The sequence below is a fragment of the Ursus americanus genome, chromosome 26, assembly GCF_024610735.1.
Source record: "Ursus americanus isolate L20-20 chromosome 26, mUrsAme1.1.p, whole genome shotgun sequence".
NCBI classification, from domain to species: domain Eukaryota; kingdom Metazoa; phylum Chordata; class Mammalia; order Carnivora; family Ursidae; genus Ursus; species Ursus americanus.
This window is the reverse complement of record NC_142152.1, coordinates 13567468-13585622: the sequence shown is the minus strand read 5'-3', so window position 1 is coordinate 13585622 and position 18155 is coordinate 13567468. Positions and strand designations below refer to the sequence as shown.

The 18155-nt window shown below is 37.7% G+C and overlaps 1 protein-coding gene across 1 annotated transcript; it reads right to left on the bottom strand.

Moving 5' to 3' along the window:
• Window positions 1-1666: 1666 nt before the first annotated feature.
• Window positions 1667-18118, bottom strand: EIF2S1 (eukaryotic translation initiation factor 2 subunit alpha). The gene is made up of 8 exons (XM_045810401.2): window positions 17961-18118; window positions 13537-13778; window positions 11206-11285; window positions 9285-9436; window positions 5549-5655; window positions 3932-4029; window positions 3099-3242; window positions 1667-2213 (listed from the first exon to the last, which is right to left on the bottom strand). Exons 2-8 carry the CDS (start codon window positions 13775-13777, stop codon window positions 2088-2090), a joined length of 948 nt encoding a protein of 315 aa, XP_045666357.1. The 5' UTR covers window position 13778; window positions 17961-18118; the 3' UTR covers window positions 1667-2087.
• Between the last annotated feature and the right edge of the window lie 37 nt (window positions 18119-18155).

Sequence of the window (18155 nt, the reverse complement as noted above, 5' to 3'; positions counted from 1 at the left end):
AAATGAGCATTATCCATGTACATACTGGTTGTCTTGTTTTGCTATAAAACACAGCAAATGAAAATGTTTCTATGTTCCCATTTTTTCTCAGCTACTTTTGCCTTTCAATTACGATTAAACAAGACCCAAACTATGGCTGATTTTCAGTTGTTTCGCTTTAACTCAGGCAAATGGGGAGATGAAATTGTCAATTTTTAATGAAAAGTCATTGTATGATGATCCCAGATTTGGATAAACTGGTCAATTGTCTTTGTTAATCTGTTCCTCAGGTTATTTGGAGCAGGGTGTGTAGCTTGTCCTCATATTTGAAAGTGATATTGTTAGGCCAGCAGGTATGTATGCTTTAAGTTTAATTCTCTCCTTCATGGTATCAGTGAGGTATTTAATTTTTTTGCTGGGAAGGTCATAAATTTTGCAAAACTGTTGTGGAACCGAGCAAAGGCTTACATGGGATAAAAATCACTCACCATGGAGGTCACCAGTACTTTGCAACGGTTATGCCTTTAAGTGTAAAAAACTCCGTAAACAAAGTGGAAATTCAATTCCCCTGTCTACAACAAACATTTAAAGAGCACCTGTTATACTTTGAGGACATTCTTGATGCCACAAGCTTTATAGACTTGTTTTCTGACTCCTCACAAAGACCGAAGTGAAAATCATGTGCCAATTTTGAGTACACCTAGATCCTCCTCTAAATATTCCCAGTATGGCAGGTACTAGCAATCGTGGCTACCTGTGGCAATAGCCATATGGTTATGCTTTTGGATTTAAAAGGCTAGTAGAGGCTGCTAAATTAAACAGGGACAAACCTTCAAAATAGGCATAAACTGTCTTACCAGTACACTTCTAGTTTCCAGTCCCTTTAATGTTGAATTAAGTCTAGTACTTAATTAAGGTGGGTTAGGTTTAATCTTTTAAGTATTTAAATAGCTATTCTTATGAATAATTAATAAAATAAATCTAGTACCTGAAGTATCCTAAGAGATTAAATCTATGAAACAGACCAAAGTAACTCAAGACTTTCTACACCCTGGATAATGTAGCTGTAACTTCAAACCATGTGTTATCTATGAAATTTATTTACCTTTATTATTTATTTACCTTTAGATTCATATACCTTTTAAACAATTAGCTCTTAAACATAAAAATGATGGAAATGTAGAAACATGATTGTAATTGTGTTTAATTAGATCCCTATTCCTTATTAAGAGCCGAAGCTCTAGGTGGCACCTAGTGAATGTTAATGGGGGAAAAAAATCAAAAGTTGGGCAATGATACTCGAAGTAACTAAAGAAGCAGCATCTTTAAAAACAAAACACTTTACCACCCTGAATTACAAACTCAGGGCAAGCAGCTTAGACCAACAAGGACCAGTGTGATAAATTCTCCCTCATACCATATATTGTTCTCAGTCACAAACTGGTAAAAGGCACACATCCTGTGTAATTTTAAAATAGACATTTTAAGGCTTTTCTCCCGTAAGAGTCAACTTTAACTGTGGTTAAAATTATTTTCTCTACACCCTCCTTTTGAAAGGATCTGACGTATAGATCCTTTGGTCACCTGCCCTTGTATTTCTACATCTAGACTAAAATGACAATAATAGAATTAGGGTCTTAGTAATCGTAATGCTTTTAACTGGTGACAAGAAGGAAGAAGCCTATAGTTAAATATCCCAGAAATTTATTTAATGTTTGCTTGATACATTTTATATAGAAAGGTTGAGGCTATTTGCTTTGGGTGCCCCTGGTAAATCTCAGGGAGGCACTGAACTACAAAGGGGTGCCAATCTAGAGACATCAGAAATGGAAACCACAAGCCCAATTTTATGACTGTTTCTTAAAGATTTGTCTCTAAGTGAAGTTAGGCCCACTCCCTTAAAAACTGCTGAATGTTGGAGCTCTTGTGTGAAAACAGCTGACTTTTAGGAGGGCATGTCATGTTTTGGTCTGTTGGAACATTAAATACTTGGAAATAAAAAATATTCAGCTTTGAAGTTTTCAATACTGGAAAACTTTCAAGTCTAGGGTTTACAGCCAGGAAGGGCTGCTTTGTGTTCCTTAAACTGGACTCTGCTTCCCACAAAGTTAATCTTCGGCTTTGGCTTCCATTTCTTCTGCATCATCATCTCCATCCACTTCTGCATTCTCTCTTTCAAGCCTCTCAAGCTGCCTTGCAAGTTCGGTCTCATCTGTATCTGTGACCACTTTAGGCTGTGGAAGCAGAGAGGCATAATTTCAAAGTGAGGCAGTTCAACAGTATACAAGTTCCATTTCAATACTATTACTGCCCAGTATTTTAACTCTTAAAGGAACGCTTGTCCTTTTAACAACTCTGCCGTATCTGTTCATTTTTTGAGTGCTACTGCATCATTAATAAATTCCATTAAACAATGGGAGAAATGTATGAGAGTAACACAATATAGGAAAAAGAAATATGTGCGTAGTGAAACAGAATATTCCCGTAGTCATTTCTATAAGCCCAAACTGAAAAAATACGAAAATAATTTCAGTGGCTGCATCTCTCAAACCCACAAGCTGTCTTGTAAAAATGCATCTTCTGCATTCAAAATAAATTATTTCTTTCTAATTAGGTTTCATTTTTGTTGAGATAAGGAAAATACAGACTAATGTTTCTAATCCTGAGATCAAATTTTAAGCCTTCCACATTAAATTCTGACAATAATCAATCATTCATTTTTGTTGCCTTGTTTTTTCCTTTGGCGGGAGGGATAAACCTAACACCATCAGTGACCTTAGTCACAAATAACCATCACATGACAGTTCTCATTTACTTATAAAAAGCCCTTCTAGGACCCTCTGAGTCAATGATTATTTTAGGCTCAGCAGAGTTATAATCCTACATATATCTCATGTTTTAAAAGGCAGTGATTAAGTATTTTAGAATGCAAATCATTTAGATGATTTAAATTTCTTACCCATCTATCCATCTATCTCTCTATCTAATCTGTAACCCACATGGGGTTTGAACTCACGACCCTGAGATCAACAGTCACATGCCCTACCAACTAAGCCAGGCAGGTGACCCTAAATTTCTTATATATTTTGAGAAAAAGGCAGGAACACTATAGATCTTACCTCCATTTGAACATTGAAGACACCCCTCTTTTCCTCAATCTTTTCTTTTATAACAGCCATAGCTTGATTGAGAACAGAGAGGCCTTCTGTTCTCTCCAGGGTGGTTGTTGTCATCACATACCGAGGAGGAGCTATTAGATTAATCTAAGGAAGAAGACAAAATTCAATGATGAACACACCTATACAACACAAAACTATTAGGATGTTTAAGAACTCCTTTGCTATTCTGCTGCCTTAACAAATCACCCCAAAACTTAATTTCCAATCCTGTAAGTCAGCAATTTGGGGGTGGTTTGTTAATGTAGCAAAAGCTACATGATATAGTGATATAATCCAGTATGAACAGTCCCCTGCAATACCAAATATGTAGGATTATGACTTCTGGGTGTCTTTGGTGGTTAAAATAACAGTAGCCATCATCAGCATAATGGATAATTTGTCTCTAAAACAAAAATTCTTATTTGGTTCTAAACTACACTGATGGAAGAAAATCTAAGAGATTCTGAGTAACAACCATCTGGTTAATTGTACTGCTTAAAAGACTCAGACCAAAACTCCTAAAAGATCTGTGTGAATACGAGAGAATATGTTACCCTTGTCAAGGTCCTAGAAGCATTACGGACACAGGAACTCTTTCAGTTTAGCACAGCTGGCCCTCTGGCACTAAGTACCAACAGAAATCTTTATCCACTGTGATAGTAGCAGTAACATCCCTTAGACAACATCGCCAAGAGCCATTTTTCCTAACACTTGTTATAAAATAGGATGATAAAAAAAATCTGATTTGGCTTAGGTTGGTATTTTAGCAGGGAGAGAGAAAATGGACTACTCACCTTAATGGGCATGGTTTCTGTAGAACAATTCAAACCTGCTCTCAGGGCTTCTTTTACGGCATCAATGCCTTCATAACCATAACAAGCCACTTCAATATCTAAAATTACAGAAATTAAAAAACTTATATCAAAAAATGCAAAAAAAGTATTTAAAGGCTTAAAAGAAATCAGAGATGCGGCAGACACACTAGTATTCAAATAGTTATAGAAGTTTTCATCACCCTTTCACAATTAGAAATCTACCCCAACTATTAACTTTAATCATAAATTATCTGAGTATGCAGTGAAATTGTATCTTCTCTTCCACATCAAGCCCCTGAATGACAAAATTATAAAAAAAAGAAATTCAACAAACACCATGATTTCTAGCCATGCCTGGGTTAAAATTATGATTCCAACCTCTCCATGCCTCGGTTCCTTATTTGTAAAGTGAAGAGGAGGAGTGTGATAAAGACTGAGTGAAACAATGACTGCAAATTGTTTAGAATGGTTTAGAAATTGCACACCCTCTGCCCAGTGGTTCCACTTTTAGGAGCCTACATGACAGAACGCTTATGCAACTGGGTAAGCGTCTATGTTATAAGGGTGCTAATTTGTAGTGTCTTTAATAGTGAAAAAAATGGTAGAACCTAAATGTTTACCAAGAGAGAACTGGTTTATTGTTCTATGAAATATTACACTTCGTCATTAAAAAGATTGAGAAAAAGTCCCACGTTCTGCATGGAAGGGCTGCTATGATACACCAAATGGAAAAAGCTAGTTGAGGAAAATTTTGCATAGTATGATCCCATCTTCGTAAAAGCAAGAAAAATTATGTCTGAATGTAAACAGCATATATTCCTATACAGTATATGTGCATAAGAAATGTTTGAAAGAATATACTCCAACCTATTATTAACAGTTGTTAATCCAGAGGCACAGAAGGACAATACTGTACTTTTAGAATATTTTAAAGTATTTACTAGAAGAAAATACCACACCCTTAAAAAAAAAAAAAAAGGGCTGGGCGCCTGGATGGCTCAGTCAAGAGTCTGCCTTCAGCTCAGGTCATGATCTCGGGGTCCTGGAATCGAACCCCACGTCAGGCTCTCTGGTTGGCGGGGAGTTTGCTTCTCCCACTCTCTCCCTCTCTAATAAATATATAAAATCTTTAAAAAAAAGAAAAGAAAGGACTAACTTAAGGCTAGCTAAATGCATATATGACAATTTTTCACTTGTGTCAATATATACCTTTTATGACGGTTCAGTAGAAGCAAAAATAATTTCTTAACCTTTTCCTATTATAAGAAATAGAAAAACTTGCAGAAGCAGCAACATATTCTTCAGTAATGCTCATTATTTAACAGCTTTCTGGTTCATGCAAAATATATATAATATATATATTCTATAAGATTTTTATTTATTTGAGAGAGAGGGAGGCAGTGAGAGAGGGAACACAAGCAGGGGGAGTGGGAGAGGGAGAAGCAGGCTCCCCGCTGAGAAGGGAGCCCAATACGGGGCTCAATCCCAGAACAGTGGGATCATGACCTGAGCCGAAAGCAGACGCTTAACGACTGAGCCATCCAGGCATCCTAGTTCATGCAAAATATTTTAAACATCATTTAAAAAATCACTTACCTGCTCGAATTTTGACAGCTTGTGGTGTCAAACGCCTATTAATATTGTTAATAAGTACTCCCCGTTCATCTTCATTCAGATCTAAACTATCCAAAATAGATGGGTCTCTAATTAAAGCAAAACAAAACACAGACACAAAAACACAAAAGGCCAAGGTTACTTTACAGATAACTGTGACAACAAACACACCACCACAGAATAATGTTTAAGAGCACAAGCTTTAGTGTCAGAATTGAGTTCAAATCTTAGCTTTACACTTCGTTAACTATGTGTTTTTGGGCCTTTCCAGACCTCAGTTTCCAAATTGTAAAATGAGGATGAAAACTGTACGTCTCACTGGCTGTGGAATTAAATGAAATAACGCAAGTAAAGCACTTAGCACTACTATGACAAACAGAAAATACCCAGCTGATTATTATTTGAAGAAAAATTTTAGAGATCTGGCTAAAGCAAGGAATTTAAAAATGTCTCCTAAAATACTGGACATCCCACTATAATTTAAAATTTCCATGCGATTAGCAGTCCCTGCTTCAAGGAGCTTGAAAAGAACAAAAACATACAAGCAAATTTAAGATAAAAGTGCATCCTCAGAAGCTGGGAGAGGAAGGTATTACTTTCAGTAAGTGGGCTCACAAAGGGCTGCACAGACTCAAGTGGAATTTCATCCGGCCCTTCTGCGTGCCACAAGACAGGGACCAGGGTTTTAGTCACCAGCATGTTTGTGGAACATGAACAAATGAAAAAATTAAAATTATGTCTAAAAGAATGGCAGGACGTTAAAAAGCGAAGGTAGAACTATTTTAAGAAAGCTGTTAACAAGTATTAAAACAGAAATGGCTATCAGGCCTAAAAAGTAGGTGTTAGGGAATGAAAGGCCAAAGAACCTGGGCGGAGGGAACTTTCATTCAGCTAATACTGCTTACAAAATATAACAAGAAGACAAACCACCAGAAAATGAGCAAATGAGATGAACAGAGGTTTCACAAAAAAAATAGTAAACATATGAAAAGCTGTTAACGTCACAATAACCAGTAAAATGCAAACCAAAACCAAGGTACTATTACATACCCATCAGTTTGCCAAAAGTGAAAATAATCTGAGAGATATACAAATGTTGGTGAGGATGAAGAGAAATAGGAATGCTCATACAACTGCTAGAGGAAATATAAATTGTAGAACTGATTTGGAGAGTACTTTGGCAAAACTGGGTAAATTTAAAGATGCATATAATCAATCCTATGACCCAACAACTCTATTGCAATGTATATTCCTTAGAAACTCCCAAATGTACACAGAGTACATGGATATTCATAATAGCATGGTTTAAAAAAATGGGGGAAAAAAAGGGGGAGGATAACCTAGTATCTCTGAATAGAGAAAGAAATAAAGCATATTCTTACAATGAAATACTACTAGAAATTAGTATGAAGTAGGTACACATCTACCACTTTGGAGAATCCTGTTTATTAACAGTCTTACTAGTAAAACTGTAAGGTACAGAAAGCTACAACAATAAGGATAAATTCTTTAAGTTTAAATAAATTGAATACAAAATTTTTTTAAATACAAAAATGACTCTATACTTTATACATATATATAATAAAACTATAAAAATGTAAATAATAACAGTGCATTCTAATTACAGAATAGTAGTTACCACTGATGAGTGAGGGGAATGGGTTGAGGGGGTAAAATATTGTTTTCAACGATCTCAGAAATGTTATTTCTTAATTAGAAGGAAAAAAATATGAAGTACATGTGGCAAAGAATTATCTTTAGTTAAACATGGACAGTCACTACATGGCTGATGAAGCAAAAGAATGTTAAGGAAAAGGGGAAAACCGTATGCCATTGCTGAGGGTAATGGAGGGGGAGCTGGAGGTGGAAGGGAGGGAGCTGAGCCAGGGCTGGAAGATGACAGCACACCGAGGGACAAAAGGCGTGCAGGACTGAAGTCAGGGAGGACAGAAATATAAAGCAGTGCTTCATGGTTAATAGCATAAACTCCAGATGGGAGCCAGTGTCTAGGTTTGAATCGGGGCTCTTCCATTTGCTAGCTCTGTGCACGTGGACAAATTATTTAATCTCTGCCTCAATTTCCTCATCTCTAAGACACAGATAACAACAGCACTTATAACATGCGTTGCTGTGAGAAACCTGTAAATGTTTGCTGTTATAATTATTATTCTTACCTTTCCCACAATGTGGTATGAAAAAATAGTCACATGGTGGGGGGGGGCTGGAAAGGCTCTGGAGCCCCGTGTGAGCAGGCTTGCTGGAGGCTCTATCAGTCCCCGGTCTACTCGGCCATTCTGAGAGCTCGGGGACTAATAACATCCTCAGCAGCACAAAGGAAAGTAACCTCAGTGTAGCGGAGAGGCTGCTTGTGGGGCATTAACACTTGGGAAAGAGGAGGATGTGCAGAAGGACAGACAGTTAAGTACAGAGAACTGAAGGAGTCTGGCTATTAAAAAGAGAGGATACTGTGTTTGCTATAGGAGAAAGTAAAGGGGAGGTAAAGTTTGCTTTTAGTATAAGTGGGAGAAATTAGACCATATTTTTATGTCGATGGAGGAAAACCAACAAAGAGAAAGGCTGAAGACACAAAAAAGGGAATAACGGATAAAACGATCCCTGAGCAGCTGTGCGCAGGTGGTCAGATTAGTCTGAGAGCAGGAAGGATATGAATTTCAGAATGACAGGAGCGCAGGAGGTAATGACAGATGGGAGAGAAGGTTGCTGAGACAGTGGAAGGAGTAGAGGAGATCCTGGGCAATGGCTTCTATTCTCTTTATAAAACACACAGTGAGCACACTGGTTGAGAGTGAGGGAAGGGGGGAGTTGATATCTGATAGTGTAAAAGCTCTAAAATAGCCACTCTAAGAATGGGAGGAAGAACTGACAAAGAGCAGAGAGAATGTGAGGCAGCAGTGAAGGCGCAGCTGAGGCTGGAGACCATGATGAATATGCAGTGGCACCAACCTGCAAGACTGTGGTTTTCCCTAGCAGCGCCCAGCATTGTACAAGTGCAGAGAAGGCAGGAACATCGATCCAAGGCTGGATGTAACAGAAGGAAAAACAGGGCAAAAGCTCATGATATTGGCAAGAAAAGTTGTTGAAATGATGGACCATGGTATGTTTATGCTGAGTAAGAAAGAGAAGGCAGGAAAGGGTGAAAAGACAGGGAGGAAGAAAAAGGTTTGGAATCATAGTCTGGCATTAAGAATTAAGAAGACACAGAGTAGGACCAACTATGGGGGAATTGGAAGGACCAGGAGGCTGTCTGTGGTAAAAGAATATAATGTATGAATTAAAGGTTTTGGAAGCACACCAAATTCTGGTGATAATAAGACCCAGGGTGAGCCCATATGGAAACTGGCTAAAGTGGCAGGGGCTGAAGGTCTAAGGAACTGAGGTAAAGAAAACAAGGTACAGCTGCAGATGAGACATCTACATTGACCCTGAAGTTAGCTAAGATAATAAGAAAACCAGGAGGGGAAAATGTGAGACGAAACCATATGGTTTATGAAAACCACAGTGTACACAATTATATATGCTTGGCTACATAGGATTGGCCCACATGATGGGCCTTTTACATGGAAATATTTTTATCTAAATTTGGCAAGGACTTAATATGTGGGTGTTGTGCTATTATTACATGTCAGGCTCTCAACTTGTGTGCTAGACGCAGCAGCTGTGATATCAAGGTAGAACAGAGCCAAGGACGTGTTCTTACGAGACTGCATGCTTAAATGCATCATAGGCACCGTATCCAGGTCTCTTGTATTTGTCATCAAAGACCCAGGCAGTCCTCTGGAACAGGCTCTCCAGCTGCTCGTCCTTGGTGTACTCTAACACCTCAGCAACATGACGAAGAATGCTGTAAACCTAGAAACAAAATGAAGAGTTCAACAATTCAAAGATAAGTTATTAAAAAAAAAATGAGATATTTTTACATTTTAGTAGACAGCATATAAAAACGAACCTTTGGTTAGACTACAATAATTCCTCAACAACAAAGGATTAACATACAACAAGTTCTTTTTTCATAGAGAAATAATCACTTTCCTATAATATTTAACTCAAGTGGTATAACAAGTAGAAACAGTACAAAACTTAGTGTCCTAAGACACAGATCAAGTTGACCTAGGGACCAATTAACCTCTCTACATTTGTTTCCTCTTTTGGAAAAGGGAAATACCAGTATCTCTCCTTTTTACTGCAGAGAGATCAAATCTATCCAAATTATACTTGGAGAACATTATACAAATATATAAAATTTGTATATTACGCAAAACTTGTCATATAAGTGTAAGCTATTACTATTACTACTCCATATGACAGCACGGAACCAGGATTGAGATTTTAGTATTTCTTTTGCTCTGGTGTTATTTAGCAGTTATCCTTCAATGTACCCATCTCCTACTCATTGCTGCCAAACTTTTTCTCATTTCCTAAAAATAAAAGGGCTTAAAGAAGAGAAAGGGTATAAGAGGTTTTCATGTCACACATGAAAGTTTAGTGAGGAAAGGTACTAACATTGGCTATTTCATTCTATCACCTTATCGTCCTGTAAGATCTATCAACATCCTCATTTTACAATATTCTAAGGGGACAAAACAAAGTGAAAGTTTCCTAGAGCTGAGCTTCTCAAACTTGGTGAGACTTGAGGATCCTGCATTAAGCAGTCAGGTGATGTCAATGCTGTTGGTCTAGAGACTACATTCTGAGTGGCAAGGTCCTCACTTCATTAAGAAGGGATTTCACTGACAGTGTTTTCTAGTGTGTAAACCACAATGCAGTAATAGTAAACACATCAGTAAAACAAAAGAAAAAATTTGGGTAACGGTGTTTTGGCTTTTAGATTTTTACTCTCTTATTAACTGGGGTTAATTAAGCAAGATTTCAAAAATCTCTTCATTTAAACACTGTTTTCTTGGCATTTTATCCTGAGGACAGAAACATACACGAGAGAAGAGAACAAAAAATAAAGAAAACAGACACAATGGAAAATTGCCATTAAGAACCAAGGATCTAGAGAATGAAGGATAATCTAAATAGGACCAGAGAAGAAAAAACTACAGACAGACCATTAAAAATGAAGAAATAGCTGTTTTTGCTTCATTAATACTTATTGTATAGAAGTAGGAGTTTACAGCCAAAGTAAGAAAATGAAATAGAAAGAACCCTAACAAACCAGGGGGGATAAAAACTACTAACAGGCCCCTGCCTTGCTTTCCTGGACTCAGATTTTACAAACCCTTGCTTATTCTTAACATACAACAGCTGGTTGTCTCTGTGACTCTTATCCCAGAATGGGGTTTAAAGTCAAGAACTACGTTATGAGAAGTCAAATCAACTGAAATCAACCACAGTTAATTTAACCTAAAAGAACTTAAAAACACTAATGTTCAGTATATTCGTTTTAGATTAGACACTAAGCAATGCCTTAAGGTAGTACCACCATGAGGTAAAAACACTGCAATCTTAACTCTTTTAAAATTAAGTCTTCAAATTATCCTATGTAACTCATAATTATAAATGGAAATACAGTTACAGAAAATCCAGATTTTAATTTTCTGCCAAGAATATTACATGCTGATTATTTATTAAATACATTAAATAGTGGACTAATCTCACTCAAAAATCAAACTTACAGTTTTAGATTTGGTAAATTTATCTTCACATTTGATTGCTTCCTCTGGAGAAACTCTTCTTTTTGACAAATCAATATATCCTGTGTGAGAAAATTTTGAAAAAAAAAATCATCTCTGCCCAGGTGCTAGCTTACCACTGTGATAAATTTTGACACCAGACTGCTTGGTTGGCATACCTACACTTATTCCCACTAAAATCATATCAATAAAATACTGCATAAGATGATGAGAGATTTCTGTTTTCAGAAATGCATTTGTATCATCATGTAATTGTGTATTTTCTATCACTTCAGTGAAGGGAACTAATACTTTCAATTACCCAAATGAAAGCTAGTCAAAAGGATTCTGTACTTGTCTTTTTGGCATCTATTCATCAAAGGGTCAACTGTGTTCTATATATTTTCTGTATTTTTGATGCTCCCTTTGCTCCTGACCAAAAGTGGTGCTTCCTCCTCGTGGTGGCCCTGCATGGGCATGGTGTGGCCATGGCATTGGCCTCACTATGTTGTCAGTCACCTCCATAAATTAAAATCCCAGGGGTACAGAATGAGACAAGCACTTAAATGTATTTTAAAGAATTTAAGAGAGAAAAATGGTCTTTTTCATTTACTTACATATTTCCCATATTAGGCATCACACCTCATGGGCCTGCATAATTTCCATTTCTTATAATGCAGATTAAGTAATAAATCCTCTTAGTTTCTATTTACCTGAAAATGTCTTCATTTCTGATTTTCACTGTTGAGTATTTCTTTAAATATTCTAGAATTCTGGGATGACAATTTTTCTCTTTCAGTGCTTTAAAGATGTCACTCAGTGCTCAAATAGCCATTATTTTCAGTAAGAATACCATACTAATTTGTATTACTGTTTCCCTGTAAATCATGAATCATTTTCTTCTGGCCACTTTCAAGATTTTCTTTCTTTTTTTTTTTTTTTTTTAAGATTTTATTTATTTATTTGACAGCGATAGAGACAGCCAGCGAGAGAGGGAACACAAGCAGGGGGAGTGGGAGAGGAAGAAGCAGGCTCATAGCAGAGGAGCCTGATGTGGGGCTCGATCCCGTAACACCGGGATCACGCCCTGAGCCGAAGGCAGACGCTCAACCGCTGTGCCACCCAGGCGCCCCTCAAGATTTTCTTGATCGCTGTTTTTCATTAGTTTAATGTGCCTAGATGTGATCTTATCAGTATTTATCCTGCTTGAGGTTTGCCGAGCTTCCCCAGTTTGTAAATTAGGTTTTTTTGGGCAAATATGGGAAACTTTGGTCAGAATTTCACAAAAATCTCCTGCCCTTTCTCTCTCTTCTCTTGGAATAGAGCTTTTAATATTTGACAGTTTGCTTTTTCCCCGCTCTGCTCTTCAGACTGGTTCTTTTAAATGAACTACCTGCTAGTCTGACTTGAACCTTCTGCCATCTTCACCCTGCTGTTAGCCCTTTTGGGGAGTTTTTTCGATATTATACTTTTAATTTTAGAGTTTATATTTAGTTCTTTGTGAGAGTTTCTAATGTCTCTACTGAGATTTCATTTTGTTCATTCATTACAAGCTTATTTTCCTAATATCCTTGGATAGTTGCAACATCTGCTTTAAAATCCTTATCTGCTAACTCCAATATTAAGGTCACCTCTAGGTCAATCTCCGTTGGTTGCTTTTTCTCTTCTGTATGGGTCATATGTTCCTGTTTCCTCAAATGGTTAGCAATTTTGGACACAGTGAATGAACATTCAAAGAACACAAACACTCTAATAATCAGATACAGAACACTGGGTTTTGGGTGTGTGTCTGCAGTATATTCCTTTTTCAGAACTTATATAAAATATTCCTAAAATCCATTTACCTTTGCCCCATTTCCATGTTCCTCCAATAATCTGATTACAAATTTAGCTTTAAGCCAAGAAAAAAGTATCTTTTTTTTTTTTTAAAGTAGGCTCCACACCCAGCATGGAGCCCAACGTGGGGCTTGAACTCACAACCCTGCGAACAAGATCTGAGCTGAGATCAAGAGTCAGATACTTAGCCGACTGAGCCACCCAGGCGCCCCTCAATAAAAATGCATTTTACAAATATATGAACTAATACTCTGGTTTACTTATCTCTTTTGCGTTTAGCCACAATGAGTCAACTATCAATATTCTGGTAACCTCTGGGAATAAAAGTCAAGTTATTTGACACAAACTAGCCCTGGAATGTGCTAATTAAACCACAAGAGGTCTTGCTTAAATGGGTAATTGGTCATCCTTCTCTAACAACTTTGTATGTTAAAAAAAAAATTTTAAATAAACCATTTTAAATCTGAAATTTATATTTTAGGTATTTTTATCACTTACCTTTTTCTTTGTCCACTCTAATGACAACCACACATTCATTCCTGCCAATTCTGATGAGTTTGTTTATAGAACGGATACGCCTTCTGGACAACTCACTAAGAAGAATCATGCCTTCAATATTGTTGTATTCCAGCAAGCTGACGTAAGCCCCCATTTCAGCAATGGACCTTACATTCACCATCACTACATCTTCCACCTCAGGAAATTTGTGTTGATAAAATCTACAACTTAGACCCGGCATTCTGCATTTTAAACAAAAGAATCAAATCAGTGTCCAGTTAAGGTAAAAACAAAGAAATGTCAATCAATTTTCCATATCTCGCTGCTGGAAGAAATGAGTAGTTTTCTTATCTCTTTAAACTTCTTAAATGGTACCAGAAAACAGACAGACGTTTAGGAATCAAGCTATAATTTTTACCTTGCTCCACATTTTTGTAAGGCTTGGGTGATTCTCTGACTTCAGTTTTAGAGGAATCATAAAAAATAATGACCATCTATAAAGTACTTTGAGACCTAAGGATTAAAGGTACACCTCAAGAGTAAAATACTATTTTAATACAACCACTTTAAGAAATAACAAATGATAGTTAAGCATCACTACTACAAACCTATCAGCAAAACTGAAGCTACTCGTTCTTCAAGTCAGCTAAGACTATATACTAACATCCACTATATAAAGGGAAGAATCTTCCGACTACTTAAACCAGTCCTGATCATGTATCAAGTAATACACCCTATCATTTTAGCCAAAATTACAGTAACATGTTAAGACAAAACCTAAAATTCACTAATCACAAAAATATCAAATATAACTAAATACAACTAAATAAATACTTTTATTTTATTGGACAGGTATACCCAATCTTGAGAATGGCTTTATAGAACTCCACTACTGTAAAGTTCAAGAGTCTCTTACACTCCAAGCATTAAGTATATTTGAAACTATTCCCTTTGATCTACCCAACCTACTTTTAGCGCTACTCCTTTTATGACCCACAAGGCTGAAATCATACCATGCACAGAAGTGTATTTTTAAAAGAAAGCTGTAAAACTAATCATAGCTGATGATTTTCATGTTTTTCTACTAACCTTAACCAATTTATTATTGTCAAGGTTCAGAAAATAGGCAGTAACAGGACCTAAAGGCCCATGAAAAATGTGTGAAAATTCGTTTACTTTTTAATTTTTTTAGAGAGACAGAGAGAAAGACAGCAAGCAAGTAGGGCAGAGGGAGAGGGAGAGAGAATCTTAAGCAGGCTCCACGCCTAGCAACAGCCTGACGTAGGGCTTGATCTCACGATCCTGAGATCATGATCTGAGCTAAAAATCAAGAGCTGGTGTTTAACCAACGGAGCCACCCAGGCACCCCAATTTTTTTCTTATTAACTGGGAAATAAGGCTGCCATTACTTGATCCAGAACATCCACATCCAGCTCACAGAACCCCAGAGTTCTGGGGCAGTACAGTCTGAGAACTGTTAACGGCACCCATAAGTATCTTCACAGTGGCTTCCCACTGATTTTTACATCTTTCTACTACCTACAGGGACCTCATGATCTGGCCACTGGCTTTCTCCCTAGTTCTCTCCATTTTATAGTTGAAGAAACAGAGGCCAAGTAACTTGTTCTGTCATATACTGACAAGTGATAGAATCTCAACCCATGAAGCCTGGATCCAGAGTCTGTGCTCGTATTCAACACGCTGTATTTTCACCCAATATTACCAATAAATATTAGTTAGAAACATCTTTAAAAAAAAATAACATTAATATATTCAGTGTTAAAGCATATACCACAGATTATTGCAAGCTTTTAGTCCTAATCCATCCTGCTGAACAAAAAGAAATAAAGCAGCATATTAATAATAGTGGCAGAAATGCATTTCTTTTGTAGCTTGACAATACAGGGATTTAGCAAATAAAGGGAAGTAGACATTCGATGGCCAGAACTACCCGCCAAGAAACAGCTGAGCTGGTTGTTTCATTCTTAAACAGTTTTCCCCCCTTTTGGACAACTGCTGTCAAATATCTATGTAAAGCACTAAAGTTTGAGAGCTAGAAGTTTCAAACTAGGTGTCAAACTAAATGATGTTACAGAAATATGTGAAACTGTTTTAAAAGATTTAACAGGGGCTAACCACATTTACTTACCAGGTTTATTCAAATAGTAAAGCTGATTAATTCTGGGGAAGCAAGACTTCATTTGATGATTAAAGAACACAAGCAATACTGCAGAAGAATCACGATGGGAGATATGAATACTACTGCTTTAAGAAGTACCAGTCTCTTTACAATATACAGGACACAAGTAGAACACAGCTGATGGTATGTTATTCAACACAGAAAGTAACTAATAGGTACAAAATAGCTCTAGACATGGGTTCCAGCCCTTGCTCCCCCACTTACTAGCTGTGGTTGCTTGGGAAATGCATTCCCATTAAACTGTAGTTTCTAGTCTGTGTCATGGACCTTCCAGATTTGTGGAGTGTATCAAATGAGATTAAAATATATGCAAAAATTTGGAAAGTGTAATGTGCTATATAAATATGACATTAAAAGGCAAACGAGGTACTATTTCCATTTTGTAACTTAATTCGTTAAACCATTATTTTTGCAGTATCTATGTACTAAGCACTACTGACACTTAAAGATTCTTACCTAAGGAAGTTAAGTATAGATTGGGAAGTAACAGCAATATAAAGTACTATGAGAGGCGCCTGGGTGGCGCAGTTGTTAAGCGTCTGCCTTCGGCTCAAGGCGTGATCCCAGTGCTCTGGGATCGAGCCCCACATCAGGCTCCTCCGCTAGGAGCCTGCTTCTTCCTCTCCCACTCCCCCTGCTTGTGTTCCCTCTCACTGGCTGTCTCCCTGTTAAATAAATAAATAACATCTTAAAAAAAAAAAAGTACTATGAAAGGAGTACGGTGAAGCAATCAATTAAAAGGGAACCAAGGAACAAAAATATTAAATGACTTTCTCAAGGATAAATGCTTAATAAGTACTAGCAGAGGAACTAAAATCAAGTCTTCTGATATTAAAATCAGAATACCTTTAACCCACAGAGCCTCAGTTCATCAGAGTACTACAATATGGTATGTGTTCTTCAGTATAAAAGATCCGTCTTTCAAAATATGTTAACTGAACTCCAAGCTAATTTCAAATATCCTGCACTGTCAGTAATTTTGCCTGGTCAAATGGTAGGTAGGACTTCTTTCTTAAACCAGTGCATGGTCAAGTACCCATAACAGATCCAGGAAGTCCACGTTCCTTTCCAAAGTTAAGTGTGTTACGTGATAGAGACAACTCAAGATAATTCTAATTTGGCTCTAATGCTTATCAGTAACGTTCTCCGAAAGCTAGTTTTTAGTAAAGGAGTGCTACGCAAATAAGCTTTTAAACTATTTCATTGTAGTTGAAATAGAAAGCACCAATCTCTACAAATATTACTATGTGTCTTCTCGAGATCTTAGGAGAATCATTAACTGTCACTTGGCATCAAATCAACTTAGAATAGGCAGTAAAGCTCTATATAATTCACGAACTACTGAAAGACACATAATCACAAGTATTTTTTCCTTGATAACTTCAACTGGGAGACAAACCAAGACTTCTCTGCTACACCTTTTCTCCAAGAAACCATGTTTCTTGCTTAATGATAATTAAAGTAGCCTAAGTTTGGGCGATAATAAAAGGGGCCTCAGGATGAATATGTATTTAACCCCAAAATTCCCTTATCTTTTTAGTTATGCTTAACAACGAGGCCACAGCGTTTAAGTCTATTCTCATTGGTGCTGAAATACGGAAAACCGATACTAAGAACAGCAAACTCTTCAACAGTTGTTTTAGTTTCGATGCAAGGCATGATTCATTCTATAAAAATGCACAAGTCAAGTGATACGGTAATATGAACATCTATTAAAAAATAAATTATCGGACAAATAAACTATTTTTGGATCCTTTTAACCCAGCTCCTGACAACACTGTGGCCCACCCCAATGGTCCCTTCAAGTGTCTGGTCTGGTTTCCACTAAGAGGTAGTATTTGGTGGGGCGGAAGGAAAAAAAAAAGCCGGGAGGTTGGTGGGCTTCTCAGGCTCTGAAAAAGCCAAGTGCTCAGCGTCCTGGGGTGGGGGTGTCACAGCGTTTTCCCGAGGCCGCCCCCATCTCAAAGTATCCTCACTTTCAGCATATCGAAGAAGCTGCACGGTCACTTGGCCCACTTTGCTTCACGAGACTCTTCCGTTCGTACAATGACACCGCTGTAACACGGACAACCCACCCGGCGCCGGCGGGTGGTGTCGGACACTTCCCGCGCAGGAACGGGAAAGGGAGGGGTGTTAGCCAAGGGCCTACCCTCTCCCGACCACCCAAGTCACTGGACACAACCAAAATGAGTTCTTGAAGAAACCGATCTGGGGGACTAGTCACCTGAGGTATGCGTCTGAATCCCACGCCTGGATCCCGTGCCGTGCTCTTTAATCTCAGAGATCAGTCCCCCCGCAGGAGCGGCCGATCCTCCTCAGCGTGCGCTTGAGTCTACCCCACCGCGCATGCGGAACCACCTCGCATCACGCAAGCGCCAACAGACTAGAGGACCCTCTTCCTCACTGACCATAGAGTCTA